This window comes from Callorhinus ursinus, unplaced genomic scaffold (assembly GCF_003265705.2).
Source record: "Callorhinus ursinus isolate GAN/ISIS: 27379988/994484 unplaced genomic scaffold, GSC_fseal_2.0 scaffold48, whole genome shotgun sequence".
NCBI classification, from domain to species: Eukaryota; Metazoa; Chordata; class Mammalia; order Carnivora; family Otariidae; genus Callorhinus; species Callorhinus ursinus.
The window spans coordinates 9,000,976-9,022,542 of NW_027397110.1; the positions used below are offsets into that span (position 1 = coordinate 9,000,976).

Here is a 21,567-nt window from a genome sequence, read left to right on the forward strand (position 1 = left end):
CCCCCCCCCCCCCCCCCCCCCCCCCCCCCCCCCCCCCCCCCCGGTGCTGACTCTCGGCCAGAAGAGGAAAGGCAGTCTCCACCCACCTCTAGCGCTCTCCCTTCTCCTTTATAAAGGCCGGAACAGCTGAAAGGGTGGCAACTTCTCCTCCTGCCGCCGGGAGCAGCCCGCCTGCCTCCCCGCGCGCCCGCAGCCTCCCCCGCTGCCTCCCTGAGGGCTCCCCTCTGGCCGCCAGCGCCCATCTTTCATTCCCGAGACTGAGATATTTTGCGCACACACACATACACACACGCGCAAAAAGGGGGAAAAAAAAAGGCCCACCCTCCAGCCTCGTTGCAAAGAGAAGCCGGAGCAGCCGCAGCTCACAGACCGCAGAGGACGCCCAGAGCGGCGAGCGCGACGACAGACGGACCGACGGACTCGCGCCGCGTCCACCTGTCTGCCGCGCCCGGCACTGCGCGCAGCGGGCACGCCGCGAGCGCGGAGCAGCCGTGCCCGCCGCCCGGGCCCCGCGCCAAGCCGCACACGCTCCGGCCCCCCCCACCCGGCCCGGGCGGGAGTTTGCACCTCTCCCTGCCCGGGTACTCGGGCCGCCGCTGCAAAGCCAACTTTGGAAAAAGTTTTTTGGGGGAGACTTTGGCCTTTAGGTGCCCAGCTCTGCACTTTCCGACTTCGGGGGCCTTTCCAGAAAATGTTGCAAAAAAGCTAAGCCGGCGGGCAGAGGAAAACGCCTATAGTCGGCGAGTGAAGACGAGCCATCGACTGCCGTGTTCTTTTTCCTCTTGGAGGTTGGAGTCCCCTGGGCGCCCCCACACGGCTAGACGCCTCGGCTGGTTCGCGACGCAGACCCCTGGCCGTGGATGCTCACTCGGGCTCGGGATCCGCCCAGGTAGCGGCCTCGGACCCTGGTCCTGCGCCCAGGCCCTCCCCAGCCCCTCAACGACGGAGCCGGGGCCGGGGGCGGCGGCGCCCGGGGGCCATGCGGGTGAGCCGCGGCGGCGGCTGCAGCGGCCTGAGCGCCTGATCGCCGCAGACCCGAGTCGAGCCCACCTCCCTCCCCAGCCCCCGCCCCCCACCCTGGCCGCGGGGGCGGCGCGCTCGGTCCACGCGTCCGGGGCCCCGCGGGGCCGGGCCCGGAGTCGGCATGAATCGCTGCTGGGCGCTCTTCCTGTCTCTCTGCTGCTACCTGCGTCTGGTCAGCGCCGAGGTGAGTTGCGACGGCTGCCAGGGCTGGTTCGCTTCATTCATCACCCCCACCCGCACCCCTTAGTCGCCCCCTCCCCTCCCTGCAGTGAACTTTGGACTCTTGCAGCCCAGGGGCCTAGCGCGGAGCGCTAGGTGACCTCCGAGGGCTGGGACGCAAGGTCCGGGAGGTGCCAGGCTCTAAGGGGGAGGGGGTAGGGGAAGCTTTCTTTCCCAGGGGGCGATCCCAGATCTCTGGCCCTTTCAGCGTCGGGGGAGGGTGTGTGTGTGGCCCTGGCTCCCACCCCTCAGGAACCCGAAGGGAGAGTAGGGGGGTGGTGGTGCCGAGGGTGCAGAAGGCAGCGCGTCCTCCCAAGCCCACTTTGGTTCCAGCTTAGGTTCTGTCCAGGACCCGCGAGCTCGCGCACCGGTGGCAGCCACGCCAGCCTTCCGCGGGGATTTGCCTTCCCTCCCGGGCTCCGGCTCCCGATCGGGACGGGCGCCCTCGGGCCAGCGCAGGGCATGCCCGGCCCTAGAGCGCAGTCCAGCAGCAGCTCGTGTCTTGCGCGCGGGGGTTGCCGAGAGGGAGGGAGGGGGAGAGAGAGGGGGAGAGGGAGAGAGAGAGAGAGAGAGAGAGAGAGAGAGAGAGAGAGAGAGAGAGAGAGAGAGAGGTTTTGGACATTCAGGAATTGGGGAGGAGGAGAGGCTTTTAAAAAAGGAATCCAGCCCTCGGGGCGGTGTGTGCCCCAGGCCCCGCCATACCTGCGCCCGCGCCCAGCGAGAGGAAGCGCCTCTCTCCCCCGCTTGCAGGGTGCGGAGCGCGCCAGTAAAAGCATAGCTGCAAGGCAGGTGGGGTGTAAAAACGTCTGCGGGAGCTATCAGGTCGGATCAGTACCCCCCCACCCCTCCCAGCCTCACGTAGCAGTGAGTTGGCAAGTCCACCCGGAATCCAGGTGGGAAAGGGGGCGGGGCAGGGAGGAAGCGCGAGGTGGAGGGGAGGAGAGGGCAGCGGGGAGCGCGGCGAGCCTGGGTCCCGTCCCGCCTCCGCTCCGCGGCGGCCGGGAGCCCGCACCTCGCCGGCTCCCGAGGAGGGCGGGCCCCTCCTGGCGTCCAACGAGGCGCAGGAAGGAGGCGGCGGCGGCGGCGAAGGAGTTAAGGTGAAGGGCTCCGAGGCCGCGGCCAGACCTTGGGCCGCCGCCAGCGCAGGTTGTTTTGACCACAGAGGAGCCGTCGCCGTCTCCTTTTGTTCTCGGGGCTCCTCGAGGGCCGCCGGCCACCCGCCCTGGGGCCCCGCCCTTCCGCGGCCAACCCCCTGCGGTCCGCACCCGGGAGGGAGGCCGCAGGGCTCGGCCTGGAAGCCTGCAGGCCCCTCCCGACGCCTCCTCCTCTCCTCTCTGCAGCCCCCCGGGCCGCGGCCAGCTGTTGGGGAGGGGGGCGCCGGCCGGCCCCAGCTGCCGCCTCGCCTTGCCGCGGGGCCTGGGGGCTGGGGCCGGTGCCAGGGCGTCCTGGGAACGGCGGCGCCCCCGCCGCTGCTCTCCGCAGCCCACCCCGCCCGGCCCCCGGACTCGCTCACTCACCCCACGCATGCACACTCTTGGCCGGAGGCGATGCTGCGCTCCGGCTGGCGGGCGGGCGCGCAGAGCGACGGGCACGCACTACCGCGGCCGGGTCGCGCGCCCGCCGCCGCCACGCCCGTGCACACGCGGGGCACACGCGCGCGCACCGCACACACACGTACGCCTGGCCCCCGAACACGCGGCCTGAACACACGTGCGCGCACACCCACGCACGCACACAGGCACGCACGGCCCCTCTACACCCGGCACCGGGTGCCCACCCCCGCGCAACAGGTGGGCCCACCGTGGGCCCAGGAACCTCGTCGTCTCTCTAGTGACCGCATTTCCTTGCTGGGCCCTAGGAGGGAGGGGAAACAGGGACCCTCCCATCAGGTCCTGGCTCCACAGCACCCACTGCTTTTTGCCGGCGCAGGTCAGCTTGCCGCCCCTCCAGCTTTACCCCTCGGTGATTGCTTTTTTACAACTACCCCAGGAGGCGGAAAATAGTGTTGATGTGTCTGGGGGGCGCTGTGATGTCCAGAGCATTCTTCCTTCCAATAAGCCCTTCTTTGAGGCTCCAAGACTAAAGAGGACCCTCGCTGCTGAGAGGGCTCCCACCTGGCTGTTCTGTCTTCTTTGCTGATCCCAGCGCGCTCTGGAGAGGCTGGGTGACAGCTGGAAGAGGCTTTTTCCCAGGCCTGCCCTCCTCATTCCCAGCTTCCTCCAGCATCTCCTCCTTCCCCATAACTCCATGGATATGTGTGCTTGGGGGGGACGCTATGGCACAGAAGCTGGTGCTTCTCTCCCTACTGTAATCACAGCGTCCTGGAACACAAGGCCCTCGGGAAGCCACAATTGTGTGGTGCTTTGCAGTTTCCGAAAGAAGCGCTGTCTCGCTAAGCCGGTGTCAGCCTCAGGCGGCTTTGGGGGAGGAGACATAAAGGGAAACCCATCAACATGGGGGCTAGTCGGGGGAAGGGAGCCCAGGAGAGCTCGCTGCTGGAGGTGGCCTTGGGGCTGGCCTGGTCCCTGGCCAAAGCCTCAGGTAGAGGCCCCGGCAGCTGGGAAGGCTGGGCCTGGCAGAGGGTCTGCTGAGGCCTAGGAGGTCCTATCTCCATCCGCTGAGCTGGCTTTTAGGGAGGGTAACTCCCACTGTCATGTGATGCCTCCCGCCTGAGCACCCTTCTGCTGGGAAGGAGGGAAGGGGCCTGGCAGTCCTTTGCCACCCAGCTTCTTTCTGGTTTGCTAATGGTCTTAGGTGGTGGGGGACTGACTTGCTGGCTTTTCTCTCTCCCAGCCCTAGAGGTGTCTGCAAGTTTAGGACCGAACAGAATTTTGAGGCTCTGGGGCAAGACCTAGAACAATGTTTATATATGTGTGTGTTGGGGGGGGGGTGGTTGATTCAGCGAGAGTGGTAAAGAGGGGTTTGCTATGGGCTTCCTGGGTCCCTCTCAGTCCCCCCCTCCCCATATGCCTCTTTTAGGATAGCTATTCCATTTTCTGGTTTATTTATTGTCCGTTTTCCCTCACTAGTCTAAACTCCTCTAGAGAGTTTGTCTTGGTCACCGCTGTCTCCCATTGTTGGAACAGTGCCTGGTCCAAGGTGGATAATCTATAAATATTTGGGGAAAGGACAGTGGATGTGGGGGGGGCATGGGGGGAGGCAGTGAGGAAGGACCAGACATCTGTCTAGCGCTTGCTAAGTGCTTTATAAACATGGCCTCACGTAGTCCTCACCCCCAGGGCAATGCGTCCGGCTACTCTGCCCTCCAGGCAGACATTCTCATTTGAGCCCTTCCCCCTATCTTGAGAGACAAGCTTGTCTTTCTGTTCCGCGTCTTGGGACTTGGACTCCAAGATTGGACAGGACAGAGGAGGAAACAGAAGGAAAATCAGACTGCAGAGATTCTGTGTATCTTGAGCTGGGCCTCAGTTTCTCCCACCCCTCCCCAAAATGTGAAGGTTGGATCAGCTCAGAGTTCCCTAAGAGCAGCAGAATTCCCTGGACTCTTGCAAATGCAGATTCCTGCTCACCCCGCGCCAGGGCTGGGAGTTGGGCCGGCCTGGGGTGGAGGGGAGGACCCTCGGGGCAGCGGGCCTGGAGGGGGGGCAGTGACTGTGATGGGCCAGCCCGGGTTGTAACTGCAGCACTGGCCCCTCTTCCAGCCGTAACAGATTTTCTGCTCCAGGGAGAGGCGGACAACCCAGTGTGGGGCTGGGCTAACATTCAGGAGGGGCGGGAGGGTCCCAGGAGCAATAGGGAAGGGAAATGCGAGGTGGGAAAGTCTGGTTCTAAATGGCTTCTGTGGTCTGCCCGGAGAAGTCTTCTTCAAAGGGCTTGGCTTTGGCATCGAATCTAAATCAGGCCTGAGACTTGTCAGGCAGGCGGGCGCTTGGAGGCCTCGCCGGCTTCTCTCTCCGCCAGCCGCAGCCAACGCCCCTGGTTGCTCTGGCTGAGCCTGTCATCTCCCTCCGAGGAGGAGCGGTGGGCTGGGGAGTGCGAATGTGTGTGCGCAGCTGGGGCCCTGGGGGAGGGTGGGGTCCGAGCCCCTTTGATCTGCCAGCCGGGGTGGGAGCAGGTAATTCGCCTGGCCTCACTGCTAGTGCCCTTCCTACCTTCTGCAGCTGGTGTTGGGGGTGGGGAGGGAGGGGAGGAGACTGTTTGCCTTGGCTCCCACGGCTGGCTGTGCCCCAGCTGTCTTCTCACCGCGCCCTCGCCCTGTCAGGAACCCCGGGCCTGAGATCTGGGGCAGCTTCATCTGGATGCCATGCCTCTTGTCCCTGCCCACCTAAGGAGGGTTCAAGAACCTGTGCCCAGGAAACCCGGGCTCCAGGCTGCTCACCCTCCCACGCCAAGAGGAGCCTCTGACCCCCAGCAGGTGCCCCTGCGAGTCTCCCCCAGGGCGCTGCATCCTGGAGCCGACCACAGGCTGAATTTCCCCATCCCTCACCCGCCCCCAGCCCCGGAAGGGACCTGCCAGCCCACGCGGCCCCCGATAACGCAAAGCCACACGCTCTCCCGGGGCAGGCAGCTCTCCACCCACCAACTGTCTTCCTCAAAAATGCCCTGCCTGGCTGGCCCTGGGCGTGTGTGCTGCTCACTGCTGCCCTTCTTGAAGGAGCCACCTGAAAGACTGAATGGGCCACTGACAGCTCATTAAGTACCTGTTACTTGCGGCCACTCTGCTAGGTGCAGTTATGCCTCCCAATAACACCAGTCAGGTGTTCTTCGCCCCATTTGAAAGATAAAGAAGCTAAGGTTGTTCAAAGGCTTCATCCAAGAGGCCAGGTTTCCTTGGCTGCTGAAGCCCCTGCTTTTCTGTGTACTCGAGTTTCTCGACCTCTGCCCTATTGACATCTTGGGCCAGATAATTCTTTATTGTGGAAGGCTGCCCCATGCATAGTGGGATGTTTAGCAGGATCACTGGCCACCACCTACTAGATGCCTGGAGCACTGCTCTAGTTGTGACCACCTCAGCCATGGCCAGTGTCCCCTGAGGACCCTCTAGCCCCTGCTCTGGGACACCTGGTGCCAGAAAGCTCCGTGGTGGGCTGGAAGAGGGAGGGGCGTGGCTCTGCTCTTGTGTTGTAGACCTGTAGCCCTTTACTTATTTCTCTAAGCCTTTAGCTTCCTCATCTGGAAGATGGGGATAAAAATATAGAGCCAGCTGCTTAGGATTGGTACAGCATTTAGCTCAGTGCCTAGCTTATAGTCAGCACTTAATAAAAGTTAGCTGTGGTGTTATTATCAAATCCAGGCAGCTCTTAGTGAGTTCTGGGCATCCAGTGGCCAAGTTACTAGAAACATGTGCAGGAATGGCCTCTCTGCTTAGAGTGAAGTGGACTTTTTAGGAGGCAGTTTGCTTAGAGGGTGGAAGGGGGTATTAACCCAGGGGGTCCTCCTGGTGGAGGAGGTAGGAGGATCACACAGGAGAGAACCCCAGGGAGAAGGGGAGAGTCCTTTATGCATTTTATGAGTACTTCTTGAGCACCTACTGTGTACTTCTCCCACCTCCCCCATCTGTCCTGGGCTCTTCACTACTCAGCCTGGGAGGGTCTGGGTCCGTTTCCATAAAACATTGTCTCTTGCATCGCAGGCTGGGTCTGGGGCACCTGCTAGTCCTGTTTGGGGTCTGCCTACTCTGCCCCGCCTGGCAACTGCAGCCAATGGGCAAGGAGGTCTTGGCATGAGTGCTGTATGCCATTTGGTCCTGGGCCTTGGGGCCCTCTCCTGGGGGGTTAATTGAATCATTACTGCACAGACAGCCTGGAAGCCCTGGCTGGACACCTCACCCTCGGCTTTCCTCTGTTACCTCTACCAGCACAGTCAGAATTAGGATGGAATCAAATGTCTTCGACACCCTGATTCACAGATGGAGGCCAGAACCAGAGAGGGGCAGTGACCCGCCCCAGGTCATGGGGTGGTTAGTAGCAGAACAAGGGTAGAATTTAGCTCCCTGGACTACCAGTTCTGGGCTTGGCAAAACCAGTCGTGGTCTTCACTGGGGACCAGCCGCCTGCCTTCCAGTCTGTGGGTAGTGCCCTGTGTCCCCATTTGGAGACACCAAAGGCATGGTCTCTGTCTTGGAGTAGGAGGAGGCGGAGCGTGGCAGAAGTCTGGGAGGAAAGCGAGGGGCAGCTGAACTGATGCCCCTCCCCCATCTCACGCTTCGTAGCCATGGACCCTGAAGGAAAGTCCCCAGCTGCCAGCCAAGCTTACTGCTCGGGCCCCAAGCCTCCCTGTCTTGAACCTCCCGGCAACCCTAGACACCAGGCAGGATTATAAGCTCTGAGTTCAAATGAAAAAACTGAGCTCGGGGGTTCCAAGGAATTCGTTTTAAAAGCGAACGTAACCCACACTCTACCCTCCCTCCAAGGTCGACCCGGGTGGCCAGGGCTGGATGGGTGGGGTAGAACCCCTGGAGGAGGTGTTCCCAGACGCCATGATAACCGTTGAGGAAACGGAGCTTTGGGGGAGCCAGAAACTGATCCATCCCCAAGCTCCTAACAGTGCTTTGGGGAGAGCCCCCTGGGGCCAGCCACGGGGCAGAGGACTTCCTACCCCTGTCAGGCGGGGACTCAGCCTGTGCAAAGCCAATCAGAACTCAGGTCCTTGGAGGGGTGCCTGGGTGGCTCAGTCCTTAAGCATCTGCCTTCGGCTCAGGTCATGATCCCAGGGTCCTGGGATGTAGCACCGCATCGGGCTCCCTGCTCAGCAGAGAGCCTGCTTCTCCCTCTCCCACTCCCCCTGCTTGTGTTCCCTCTCTTGCTGTGTCTCTCTCTGTCAAATAAATAAAATCTTTAAAAAAAAAAAAGGTCCTTGGAGTGTTCCATGAACTGCCTAGAGCAGGAGCTCCTGCTTCCTCGTCCAGAGAAACTGAGGCACAGAGTTGTTTAAGTAAGTTAGGTCTGTCGGCGCCCCCGCCAGGGCTCCTTCCACAGGACTGTGCCATCCTGCATCTGTGTGTGCTCGTGTGTGTGTTTGTACGGCTGTGAGTTCGGAAATGAAGCAGGGTCTCCCACATTTCCTTTGCCCCGAGGCATTGGGTGTCCAGATTGGGGCCTCCTCCTCAAGACCTCTGGCATCAGCCCCTCAGGTTTCCCTGGACCACGAGGGATGTGGCTGTGACCTTCCTATCAGGCTGCTGTCATGTCATTTTGAGGCCTGTGGTTTCCCTGGAGGAAGCCCGGCTCCGAGTGGGGCCTGTGAAAGCACTTATTAAGTTTCAAGTGCTTTTGGTAACAGGCCAGAGGGGCTCTAAAAATAGGGTTTGGTTGGGCATGGGGCATGGGTAAGCTTTCAGGTTTCGTGTCTGTATCTGAGGATTCCCTTCTCTCCTCTTTTGAGCAAGAGACTAAATAGATCTGTTAGTACCTGGGGCCCCTGGAGCCTGTCCAGCTCCCCAAGCATTTAGGAACCAGCTCATGTACCCAGGAGGCTGGGGGGACAGGCTCTGCCATCAGAAAGCCTTGGCTTTGAATGCAGGTTCTACTGATAATTGGCTGGAAGATTCTGTTTTCTCATCTATAAAATGGGGACAATTAGATCTCCTGTGACAAATGCTGGCTGTCATTGGCGGTCAGGTGGGGAGGAAAAGCGGAAAGGTGGTTGGAGTCTCCAGGAACCTGTGATGCGATGTGGGAGACAGATGTACACCATCGGATCTAACTCAGAGCAAGCTGGGGCTCCCTTTTGGGGGTGGGGGATGGGCATCTGATTTGGGTCTTAGAGGCTTCAGCAGGTTCTGGCCCCCAGAACTTTGTGCTTCTGGTTGCCAGGCCTGGAACCGTGCCCCCGCCGGCCTGGCTGTCCATTTGCCCATGGCCGAGAGGCCCTGTGGGGCTTTTCCATAGGACGGTGCGTGTGTGTGGCAGGGAAGAGGGCCATGGCTAGAAAGCCCTCGACTCCAGCTCACTTGACCCCACGGTGTCTGCCTGGCAGGGGGACCCCATTCCCGAGGAGCTCTACGAGATGCTGAGTGACCACTCGATCCGCTCCTTTGATGACCTCCAGCGCCTGCTGCACGGAGCCTCCGTAGGTAAATTGAACCCTCATTCAGGGCTCTGGGCCTCCACTGAGTCCTCAGGGGCCAGGAGGGGCAGGGCAAGGGGCAGCCTCCCTTCCTTGACTTCCAGAGAACTAGAGGCCTGTGGCAGTCCCAGGAGGGCTCGGCCACACCTGTCCCCGGGCAGGGCTGAGTAGGTGGATGGGTTGGTACCTGGGACGTGAGGTGTGGCAGAAGCACCCACCTGTGGCTCTGGCTTGGTGCACAGGGTGGGGTGCCGGCAGGAGGGGTGCAGGGAGAAAGAAGGTGCCCAGGGCATATGCCGAATGTGTATCCAGGTGTGGACCCAACCAGGTAGGGTGGTGCCGAAGGAGCCATCTCCCTGCCCCTCTGGCTGAGGGCCCAGTCTGTAAGGTCTCCCGGGGACACCTGGCCCAGACCAGCGGGCAGCCCTGCCCTAGCCCGAGAGTGCACTCAGCAAATGGGCACGTGCTTGGTGGCACACACGTGGCAGGGCTGCCGGGCTGGGTCGGGAATGTATTTATAAACGCTGTCTTCAGAGCAAATTCCATTCTATTCTAACCTCTGGCCTGTTCCCTGGAGCCCTGGTCAGCACCCCCCCTGCACCCCCAGCTCCCCTTCCCTCTAGGGTTTTGTCTCTTTGTCACTTTGTAATCCTTGCCCAGACTCCTATCTACGGGGGACAGCATTTCCTGTCTTTGTTTCCTCTCCCCGTTGGGCCCCTGGCTCCCTCTCAAAAGCATTCCCGGGCCCTTTCAAACCCGCCTGTGCCGGGGGCTGGCGAGGCAGGCGGGAGGGGGCCCCAGCTGGGCCCACCTATTGTTCACCAGGCCCCCCGCCCGACGTCTCCCACACCCCCCACCCCATGCCCGACTGGCCAGCCCTGGCCAACACAATGGGGCAACTTCCAAATTTAGCCTTTCTGCAGTTTCTTTCCAAGGCCCTTGGCCCCCACCCTCGGACAGCCCCTACACACCCCGGCCGGGGGTCGGGATTGGAGACAGAGGTTTTCAATAGCGGGCCTGTTTCGAGGCAACCATGTGGCTATTTTTTCCTAATCAACTTAACCTTTCCACAAAGCACATCTTTTCCCCCATCTCCTCTCCACCAGGGACATTCCAGAGATGGCAGGGAGAAAGGAAGGGAGCAAGAGGGACAGACAGACACACTGACGTGGGAGCAGTAGGCTGGATGGAAACACAGCCGTTGTAGGACCGGCTCCTCCAAACAGGACCCCCCGGGGAACCCACACAGAAGAGCAGGAGCTTTGTCGTTGGCAGGGCGGGAGCTTGTCCCCAACACCCCACGGTCTATTTGCTCACTCTTCAGCCATCAGAGAGCTGGAAGGGTCTGCCCAGGATTCAGTGTCAAGCTCAAAGTCCTCCTGTCTGGCCCTCACCTCCCACAGTGCTGTCAGCTGCCTCTAGAGAGAGGGATAGCTCCAAGGAGCACCAAGGATGATATCACGATGAGGGCCTCCCCGGCTGGAGAAAGGAGCTGTAGTTTATGACCTGAGGGAGAAATGGACAGTTTAGGGCAGACACCAGGTCAAAGGTTAGAGGGGAGAGGCAAACACAGTGAGATACTAGGAGCTGGAACAAGACCCAGGCCTTAAGGGCTCAGGGTACCGGCCACCGCAGCCCAGCAGGCTGGCTCCCCACCCCTCTCTGCCTTCAGCCCCCACCCCCACTCCTATCCCTCCTCCCTCTCTCCAGCTCAGCTGGGCCATTGTCCGGGGCTCCAGAGGGGCTGTGTCCAGGGCATGCTGGTCCCCCCGGGGATTCTGGGAATTTCTCCACTCAGCGCTTCCTATGGGAACACTGGGTGGAGGGGCACTGGAAACTGGCCTTCTGAGCTCTGGGTCCTTGCCCTGCCCTGGAGGCTGACGAGGGTTCACTTACAGTAGCAAAAGGGAAGGGTTATTTTTAACTCCTTTGACATGGGTTCTGTCCAAAAATGTGGCTGAAGAGCCCAGAGTGGGGCTGAAAGGCCCCGCCGCCCAGGGATGCTGTCCGGTCCCCACCACCTCCTGAGCCCCATGACCACCCTGGGGTTGCCTGGAGTGCTCCTTGTCAGAGCGAGGACCCTCAGGTTTACAGGGACCTGGAAAGGGAGTCTGTTCTTTAGAGTGGGGTGCCAGTGAGGGGCGAGAGGCCACCTTCCTGCCTGCCCCAGATCCCCCATTGGCGCCCCCACCCCACGGTCGGACCAACTAGGGGCAACGAGAGTGCATCTGACTGTACCTTCTCTTGCAGATGAAGACGGGGCCGAGTTGGACCTGAATTTGACCCGATCCCATTCTGGAGGCGAGCTGGAGAGCTTATCCCGAGGGAGAAGGAGCCTAGGTGAGGCTGCAGACGAGAATGGTGACCCCTCCGTGGTGGGAGCCAGATAAGGAGAACTGGAGCGTGCAGCCGGCCCACGGCTCTGGGCCACCGCATTCGTCCTACGCTGAGGCCTGAGTTGGACTATAAGAAAGTAAAACTGTCCTTCAATATACTATATTGAGGAGTTGAGTCATCACGCCCCATCCCCCAATACATAGTTTCCTAAATATAGTGCTTTTAAACTCATTTGTTCATTCTCCAACCCTAGAGATAGATATTACTGACCCCATTTTGTACAGTTGGAAACTGAGGCCCAGACAGGGTAAAGCCGTGGCCAAAAGTCACACAGCTAGGAAGGGATAGGGCTGGGGTCCCAGCAGCTCTTCTCACTTGAACCCAGTGCCGTCCTGGTGGGCTGTGTGTCTCTTCTGTGGCTCAGGGCTGCGGCTGGGACAGCAGGCAAAGCTTGGCACCTGCCTAGGTCCCATGGAAGCCTTCCCAGGGGAGGCCAGTGCCTGCTCTAAACCCCTCCTCATCTCTGCCCACCTGTAGTCCCCCAAACACTGTAGATAGTGGCCAGGGGGCCCTTCAGATAGGAGTTGGTGGCCTGAGTTCCACTCCTCAGTGAACTTGGGCAGCTAGTCGAGCCTCTGTGTCTCTCTGTGGGAACAACCGCAGAGCCCCAGCATGGACCGAAGGCTTGCTGTGGGCTGCTCGCATGACTCAGATGGGCAAGTGCAGTGTACAGGCGCTGTTAGCCCCTGCCGTAGTTGAGGAAGCCGGCTTTGAAAGAAGCAAGGGTGTGAGAATAGATTACAGTGTACAAGGGCAACATAAAAGAGTGGTTACAAAATAAATAAGCGAGTAGGAGCCAGGGGTCAGGCGAGCCCAGAAATGTGTGAAATCACGGAACGAACTTGAGGCCCGGTGGGAGGAAACTGACATCTGACAGGCCAGCACTCTCCGTGATCTCACTTGATCCTTACAGCGGTTTGTGGGTGTAGATCTCATGGGGAAACTGAGGCTGCGGGCACAGCAGCAACCTGTCCAAGTCCCACAGCTAACAGCCAGGAGGCGCACAAGGCCGCCCGGAGGTGGAAGCAAGTGGGACTCAGCCGGGGCAGTCTGGGAGGGAGAGCAGGGTCAGAGCCGTCCCGCTGGGCTGGGCCGCTGGGGGGAGGGGGGCGCTCTGGGCAGGCCCACCCTCCTGACGGCGCTCTCCCCTCTCTCCCTTCAGGTTCGCCGACGGTCGCCGAGCCGGCCATGATCGCCGAGTGCAAGACACGCACTGAGGTGTTCGAGATCTCGCGGCGCCTCATCGACCACACCAACGCCAACTTCCTGGTGTGGCCGCCGTGCGTGGAGGTGCAGCGCTGCTCCGGCTGCTGTAACAACCGCAACGTGCAGTGCCGCCCCACCCGGGTGCAGCTGCGGCCCGTCCAGGTGCGCAGGCGCGCCGCCGCCCCGCCCGCCCGGCTGGGGGCGAGGGGGGGAGGAGGAGGGCTGAGGGCCAGGGCGCTGGCCAAGGTGGGGGGGATAGACTCACCGGCCGGCTTGCGTAGGGATGGAGAAGCTCCTGGGCTCTGTCCAGTTAGGGCTCTCTGTGCAGGTGCGCTGAGGCCACCTGTGAGTCCTCAAGGCCACCGAGGTCGCTGGACCCAAAAGCCAAAGGCAGACCCCCAGGCAGGGCTGGGTGTGGGACGTTAAGGGAAGGGTGCTGCCTCCTCTTTTACAGGGATCAAATCCCTAAATGTCCCTTGAAGAGACCTGTCTACAAGCATTTATTGGACACTCAGAATGTTCTGGGCTGCTCAGTTTTCCTCCAAACCTGTTCAGGTTCCTTGTTGTGTCTTTAACAAAGAGGATACAGAGTCCCTCCAGGCAACAGATACAGCAAATGCTGGGGCAGCCCCTAGCAAAGGGTCAGAATGCTGAATCCTGCCTCCTTTCAGGAGAGATCGGGTTTGCAGTCTGACTCAAGGCAAATTCTAGAATAGAGGCTGCTCTGGGGAGCTCCGGGTCTCATGCTGGGCAGGGCAGGGCCAGAGAAGCCTCAGCTGTCTTCTGATTCACGTGGAAAGGTTTTTGTGCCCCTTGGGTCAGCCTCGCCTACACATCAACTCTGGCGGGGCGGAGCTGCTGGGCAGGGGGCACACCTTGGGCTCAGCACCGGCTGGTGAGCCCCGCTCTTGCCAAATGGTCCACCTGCTTTGCCACACTCCGCTCCGAGGTCAGCTGTGGCCTTTCCCCGTGCCCACCATCCATCCCAGGCCTGGGCCCCGTGCCCGAGATCGCAAGTGTCACTCTCTACCACACCACCCACTGTCATGGTATCTCTTGTCCCCAGTGCTTCCAGCTCTATGGATGGACACCTGACAGCTGACCTCCCCCTTCCCGCCTCCCTCCTGGATAAAGCCTCCCCCCACTTCCTTCCAGACAACCATCTCCCGCCTCTGCCACAGTCCCTGACCTTGGCTGGCGCTCCGGGAATGAGGACACCACAGGCCCTGCACTCAACCCGGAAATGCCTTTCTCCCTTTCTGGGAGCTCCAAGGGGGCTGGGGCCAAGCTGGAGGCCAGGTCGGGAGGGCTTGTTTTGATGGAAAAGCTACGAGAAGGGCAGAGGGCAAGGTCCTGCTATTGTTTGGGCCAGTGCCTCTCTACCCCTGGCTTTCGAGGAAAGATCCCTGCCGGGGACACGGGGCGGGGGGGAAAGAGCAGGCAGGCGGGCTCCCTCAGCCCCTGCCTGTGTGGTCTTACAGAGGCATTTGGATGGTTCTGTCCTCCAGGTGAGAAAAATCGAGATTGTACGGAAGAAGCCAACCTTTAAGAAGGCCACAGTGACCCTGGAGGACCACCTGGCGTGCAAGTGTGAGACAGTGGTGGCTACTCGACCCGTGACCCGAGGCCCAGGGAGTAGCCAAGAGCAGCGAGGTAACCGCTGGTCCAGGGTCTACCCCTGAATTGCTCAGCTGGGCAGCTCCCTTCTCTTAGGGCACCTGTCACTGGCGGTGGGGGGGGGGGGCAGAAACTGGATCAGGCATGCCCCTGGTTAAAATTCATCTGAAGGTTACCATCTCACTGAGAACAATCCAGATTTCTCCCGTCTGCGAGGCTTTACATGAGGATGTTAGCCCCTGACTGGCCTTCCAGCCTTGCTGCCCACCATTCCTCCTCACTTATGCTGCCCCAACCAGCCTGACCGCCTTGAGTGGCCAGGTACCTTTCTGCCACAGGGCCTTTGCACGTGCCACTTTCCATCTGAAATTCACTTCTCTCAACTCTTCACAAGCTACTTGTCTTCATTTGGGTCTCAACTCAGAAGTCACCTTCTCCTAGAGGCCTGCCCTGACTACCCTGTCCAGAGCAGCTCCCATCCCTGTCTTGCTACCATAGCCCCCTCCTTTGTTGAATGAGTACATGAAATAGTGGGACAAGAGAAGACTTCATGGACATCATCTTCAGATATGAGATGAGAAATCAAACTTATTCCCTGTGGCCTTCAGGGGGGATTAGGACCAGTGGAGAAAAGCTGCTGGAGAGAGATTTTAACTCCATATACCAAAAGCTGTCAATCAGTCAGCAGGCCAAGATGGAATTGTATGCTTTGTGTGGTAGTGAGTTTCCTGTCATTGAAGATGTGTAGGTAGAGACTGGGCAACCATGCAGCGGTGATGTGACAGTTCAAGCATCAGATGGATAATTGGAACTGGACCTCTGTTCCACTCTTTAGAGTTCATGAATTCACAAGTTCAGGGGCATACTTTGAGTTGAAAGGGACCCAAAAAATGATCTGATCCAATTGCCTGGTCCACATTTTACAGAGGAGGTGCCTGAGGCTCAGAGAGGCTGGGGTCTCGCTCAAGGTCACACAGCCAGTCCCAGGCAGGGGTACAGCTGGAGTCTAGGTATCCCGAAGTTCTGTTCTTGGCCCTTCTCTCACCGTGACAGCAGTCGCTGGCTCTTACCTGCCTTGTCATTTCTTTCTTTCTTTTTTTTTTTTTTAAAGAATTTAACATTGTTAGAGCTAGAAAGGTCCAGAGAGATGACCTTATAAGTCAGTTCAGTGTTCTTGATGGGGCTGCTGGGGCACAGCCATATATATGTGTATGTATATATGATATGGCCTCTATATATAATTATAATTTTTATTATTATCATTTTAAGATTTTATTTTTAAGTAATCTCTACACCCAACATGGGGTTTGAACTCACAACTCTGGATCAAGAGTCTCATGTTCTACCAACTGAGCCAGCCAGGCACCCCAAAGATCAAGATTTATTAAGTTAATATGTTTAGATGAGCATAAAAAGAATCACGTGTCGATTCTCAGTAACTTTCTATTGGTAGAGGACAGAACATCTTAGAAGCCTCGCAAAGGCAGGCCTCATAGCCTCTTTGCCCTGTTCCGAGAGCCGAGCTGAGGCACGGATGCCCTGGAAAGGTTGATGACTTGACAGCTTCCAACTGACCTGTTGTAAATTATTAATACAGTTAACACGGAACAACATGGGATAGCGAATCATGTGGGATAATAATAAGAATTAACATAGAATGGTTTCTAGTCAGGAAAAATCATATTCTCCTTTATGTTTAGGACGGGGTTCTTTCGTGTGCCTGTGCTTCCTCTGATTTTCCAAGCCGGATCTTGGAAGGCATGTTCAACTGATTAATATGTAGATTACAGAAAGTCTTGCCATGTCAGTTTCAGCAGTTTGGCCCCGGCCTGGCGAAGGCTTGGTGCCGTGACACCGTGTGATACCGGTGTCAGACTTCCTGGGCTCGAGACTCGGCTCTGTCACTCATGAGCTGCATGACGACCTGGAGCCTGCTCGAGCTTTGCCCAGCCCCGGATCCTGCTGATGACCCCATCTCTGGAGCCCAAACTCTGGGCCCTTCAGTGGCCCTTCTAGGTGTCCTCCCCCAAGGGGAATCTGAGACCCACCCACATCCTTACACTGCCCGATGGCAGAGATGGGCTAACTGCCTCATGGGAGCTTATGTCTGTGAGGTGGGAAGTCGGCATTGGCCCCAGAGAGCTGGGGGTGCCGGGGAAGGCTCCCAGGAAGAGATGGGCCTTGAGCTTGGCAGAGGAAGCTTCCACTGCCAGGGTGTTGAGGGGAGAAAGGAGACATCAGTGCTAACCTTGCCCGAGGCTCACAAGTACTGTGATTTACAGGCCAGTGGTTGAAAAGTGCGGACTCCAGAGGCCGACTCCTAGGTCCAAATCCCAGTGTCTCTGCCTTGGTTTTCCTGTCTGTTAAATGTAGACGCTTCTACCTGCTGTGAGGAGAAGTGAGCTTAGAACATTGCCAGGTGCACAGGAAGTGCTAGCCAAGGGTTTCTGGCTATGTCCATGTATTATCACCTAACCCGAGGGCCAGGGCTGCTGCCAGCTCACTTTTAAAGATACAGAAATTGAGGCGCAGAGAGTTTATGTGACTTGCCCCAACGTACGCCACTAATACCTGGGAAAGCCCAGATTCGAACCCAGGTGGTCTGGCCCACAGCCCGAGCTCTGGCCTGCCCCACTGAGCCGCTTCTTGGAGTGGCGAGGGCCGGGTGTTGACAGGCACAGGGATGGGGAGGCCCAGCTCCACAGTGGGAGTGTGTGGTTCTGGCCCGATGCCTAGTGGCTCCCGCATCCCAGAACTGGAAGGGGCTTGAGAGGCTGGTGGGAGGAAACCTCAACAGGTGGTCAAGCGAGGGAATAAGAAAAAAGTGAGTAAGAGCAGCTCCCGTTTGCCGATCACTTCTTAGTCTGATCTTCGTGGCTTAAGACAATAACCATTTTATCATCTCTCCGCAATTGCTGGGTTGACTGGGCTCTGCTTGGTGATTCTGCTTACGTCTCCGTTGGTTGTAATGTGTTGTCTGCAGGCTGCGTGGGGCAGCTGGGCCCATGTCCCTCTTGCTGTACTCCAGGGCATCTGCTCCCCAGGTGCCTTCCCCGGGAGAGTAGCCAGACTTCTTAGGCAGTAGCACAGGGCTCCCCAAGGCAAAATGGGGGGAGCTGCCAAGCTTTCTTCTTCTTCTTTTTTAAATATTTATTTACTTTAGAGAGAGAGAGAGGAAGCATGTCAGCAGCGGGGAGGGGCAGAGGGAGAGGGAGAGAGAATCTCCAGCAGACTCCCTGCTGAGCACCGAGCCTGACACGGGGCTTGATCCCGGGACCCCAAGATCATGACCTGAGCTGAAATCTGAGCCTCAACCGACTGAGCCACCCAGGCGCTCTGGGAGCTGCCAGGCCTTCTTAAGGGTTTTGCCTGGAACTGGCACAGCACCACTCTGCCTCCTTCGACTGGTTAACAGATCTAAGTCCACGCCAGGCTCAAGGGGCATGGAAATTAGGAGGGTCAGTGGGGTGAGGACAAAGAACTTGAAGCCATAGCTAATCTACTGCTCCCCTCTGTGTTTGCCAATAAACTGCCATTTATTCGTTTTACCAGTCCTGTGAGGGGGCGGTCTTATTACCCCCATATCACAGGTGGGCAAACTGAGGCATGGAGTAGTTCAATAATTGGTAAGCAGTGGAGTTGGGATTTGAACCCAAGGAGGGCTGGCCTCAGACTCCTACCCCTTCTTTCAGCCCAGAAGATCTGGAGAGGTCTGCGGCAGGTGTTGGTTGGTTGAGAGCGATAGACCCTCTCCAGTGGCTGTCCACCTGCTGACAAGACCTTTCTTTTTCTCAAGCAGCCAGGACACCCCAAACTCGGGTGACCATTCGGACAGTGCGAGTCCGCCGGCCCCCCAAGGGGAAGCACCGGAAGTTCAAGCACACGCATGACAAGAAGGCACTGAAGGAGACCCTCGGAGCCTAGGGGCACCTGCAGGAGAGTGTGGGCAGGTGAGGCCTGGTGGGGAGCCTGAGGCCCAGACCCCTGGTCTTTCTTCTCTCTGGCCTGCGGCTTGGGCTGTGGAAGGGGATGAGGAGAGGTATTTCCCCAAACAAAATCCCGGCTCTCAGCCTGGATCCCCTCCACCCGGTTTCAGCTGAATTTTCCCATAGGGTAGGTGGGTGAGGGGGCTTTGGGGACCCCAGCCCAGCTGTGTCCCAGCATGCCCTAGGAGGTGGGAAGTCTAACCCTCAACTGCCCCAGCCCTGAGCGATGCTGGAAATCAGCTCCCCATCCCCGGCAAGGGAGGCGTGTGAGCGTGGGATGGAGCCCCTAGGCCGTCTCTGACCCCACCCCCCCGTCCCTCTGCTTGGCCCACAGGGTTATTTAATATGGTATTTGCTGTATCGCCCCCATGGGGTCCTTGGAGTGATAATATTGTTCCCCTCGTCCGTCTGTCTCGATGCCTGATTCGGACGGCCAATGGTGCTTACCCCTTCCGCGCGTCCGTCCACCCACCAGCGGGTCCCCTCATTGGCCTCCAGCACCTTGCCCGGAAGCTCGAGAAGGAAACGGAGGACCTGAACTCCACTGCTGTCTTCCTCCGCCGACCCCGAGAGTCTGGGATAGAAGCGCAAGAGAGACCGGTGGGCCTGCTCTTCCCCGGCTCCCGGCCAGGGTCACACCTGAGCGCTGTGGACTGGCCCAAAGCCCTGCACAAGGCTCTGAGGCCTCTAGGCCTGGGTGGCCTGCCTGGTTCCAGGACCCCTGGCCAGCCCTGAAGGGAACCCCCCCAGGCAGGCCAGGGTACCTCGTACTCCTGTGGCTGAGACCACGCAGGGAAGCACAGACTCGAGAAAAGCCCTCCCACGGCACCCAGGCCCAGTCACTTCTCCCTGGTCACCTCTGCTTACAGCGGCTTCCTTTTGTTTTATGCATACGAGATCTCTGACGGTATGGACTCCTCTGGGTGGGCGTGGCCCAAGCACCAGGCAGCCAAGTGCCCCCTCAGATGGGTTAGAGATGAAGTTTGCTCTGGAGTCGACGTGGCTGGTGACCTGGGCATTCACTGCCTCCTTCCACTCCCCCCACCTTCACTTCCTCTGTTTTATCTCTCTACCTCTACCCTGTATCTTCCTCTTGTCCTGGCCCTCAGTCTGCTCCACCAAGGGACTCTTGGACCCCATGCTTCTGCTCCGTTAGGCTGAAGACCAGGGGTCAGGGCAGCAGGGGGCCTGCCCATCATGTCCCAGCCCAGCCAAGACTGCCAAGTAGGTTTGTGCAGGGTGTGCACTGCACAAGGGCACTTCCTGCAGGGATCATTGTTCACACCGTAGAACGTGGCCAATTTGTATATTTATTAGGACAGTTTTCTGGCAGATGGAGATAAAAATGTCTGGAGAAAGGGATCCTTTTCCTAACTGACACGAAGGCTCCACGTGGACTGGCTGTGTCCCGACCTGGCCAATGGCTTGGAGTGCTTGGACAGGAGCGAGCCCGTGTTGGGTGGGGAGGCAACACTGTTGTCCATCTGGCCTCCGTTTTCCTGAGTCCTCAGCTCAAGCAGTTCCCCTTTCCAGGCGGGTGTGAAAAACCCAAGAGAAAGTCTCCAAAGGGAGGGGGCAGTCCTTGCTCGCCCCCTGCACACTCCCCCCGTATTAGATTCTTTTGAGTTCCACTTCTGGTGGCTCCTCCTAGGAAACCAGCTCATGGGCTGGGAATGGGGGAGAAAAGGGAAAATATGCCCAGGGCTCCCTGGGGTGGGGTCTGAGCTCCCACCTCCCTCCCCACCTTCGACTGCACTTTCCTCCCGTCCCCCCTCCCCCTCCAAAATCTGCTTCCTTCAGTTTGTAAAGTTGGTGATTATATTTTTGGGGGCTTTCCTTTTATTTTTTAAATGTAAATTTATTTATATTCCGTATTTAAAGTTGTAAAAAAAAAAAATAACCACAAAACAAAACAAGTGAATCCACTGGAGTTCTGTCTGTTGGCATCGTGCGTGACAATTACCCTTCTCGAATTGGCAGGATTTACTGACAGCTTGTTACGTGTTCCTCTGGCTCTGGAAAGTGCAAGCACACACTCGTGCACACGCTCACACGTGGGAGTGTACACACGTGGGCCTGCTGTTCTGAGGGAGGCCCCTGCCTGGGGGGTGGGTAAGAGCCATACAGCCTGTCCTACAGGTCTTGGTCTGGCAGCAGCTCCTGACCCCCTGACCACAGGTCTCAGCCCTGTGCCTGTCACTGGCAGTGACAAGAGATGGTTTTCTCCAGCATGAGGATCTCCATAAGGGCACCAGATCCTCGGCATCATAGGGTGGGGCTGGCCGTGGGGAGGGGTACCCCATGTGGGGAAGGCTGGAGGGGCTGTGGAATTTAGAAGGAACACAGCTGAAAGGTGGATCTGGGGGTCTGATCTTGGCTCAGCCCTTCCCCAGCTGTGTGGCCTTGGGTGAGTCCTAGCCCCTCTCTGGTCAGGGCTTCCTCTGAAACACAAGAAGATGACCAAGAGACTTGTGGCCTCTAAGGTCCAGCTGTGGGATTCTGTGCTTTCCCTTGCCTGCAGAGGCTTGGGTCCCATCACATAAAAAAGATTCTAAATGTGTTTTGGGTCCCACCTGTAGGCAGACTGGGGCTGATGGGGAAACCTAGGAGGTGGGGAATCTGACTCATCATAAGGACCGTCTAAAACTAAAACCATTTTGCCCCTAGAAGTAGTGATCTCTCCATCACTGGAAGTATGTAAGTGGAAGCTGGGTGACAACTTGGCTGAGCTAAGACTGACTAACACCATGATTGAGTGATTGGTAATTTATTGACTCATTCATTCATTCATTCATTCACTCATTCACTCACCTTCTTGAGCCCCTACCTTGTGTCAGTCTCTAGCAAGGGCTTTTATAGCAATCTGGTTTAAATTCTTCTGGGACTCCAAGTCCTACACTTGAGGAATTGGAGTCCATCTGTGGTGGTGGGAGGCACGGGGCAGAGGGCTTTAGCTGGAAACTTAGACTGCCTGCCCAACTCTGTAGGACCCTCTCTTTCCCACCCAGTGTTCTGGGTTCCCAGGGCACCAGAGAAAACTCTGGCTGAGAGGATGGGGGACAACTCCAGTAGGAGGTGGAAGTTAGGGGGC

General features: G+C 58.5%; 1 protein-coding gene across 2 annotated transcripts; it reads left to right on the top strand.

The window, feature by feature from the left end:
- The first annotated feature begins 153 nt into the window (after nt 1-153).
- PDGFB (platelet derived growth factor subunit B) lies at nt 154-20,395 on the top strand. Of its 2 annotated transcripts, none has more exons than XM_025882095.2 (7): nt 154-1,207; nt 9,181-9,277; nt 11,521-11,610; nt 12,830-13,035; nt 14,382-14,526; nt 18,287-18,440; nt 18,811-20,395. In XM_025882095.2, the coding sequence occupies exons 1-6, from the start codon at nt 1,145-1,147 to the stop codon at nt 18,412-18,414; spliced, it is 729 nt and encodes a 242-aa protein (XP_025737880.1). In that variant the 5' UTR covers nt 154-1,144; the 3' UTR covers nt 18,415-18,440; nt 18,811-20,395. The 2 variants fall into 2 exon arrangements, with proteins under 2 accessions (XP_025737880.1, XP_025737883.1); XM_025882098.2 differs by having other exon boundaries at nt 18,290-18,440.
- The last annotated feature ends 1,172 nt before the right edge of the window (nt 20,396-21,567 follow it).

Coding starts and splice junctions, on each gene's coding strand:
- PDGFB (XM_025882095.2), top strand. CDS start 1,145: ATGAATCGCTGCTGGGCGCTCTTCCTGTCTCTCTGCTGCTACCTGCGT. Junction 9,278..11,520: donor GCTGCACGGAGCCTCCGTAG/GTAAATTGAACC, acceptor CTTCTCTTGCAG/ATGAAGACGGGGCCGAGTTG. Junction 13,036..14,381: donor TGCAGCTGCGGCCCGTCCAG/GTGCGCAGGCGC, acceptor TCTGTCCTCCAG/GTGAGAAAAATCGAGATTGT.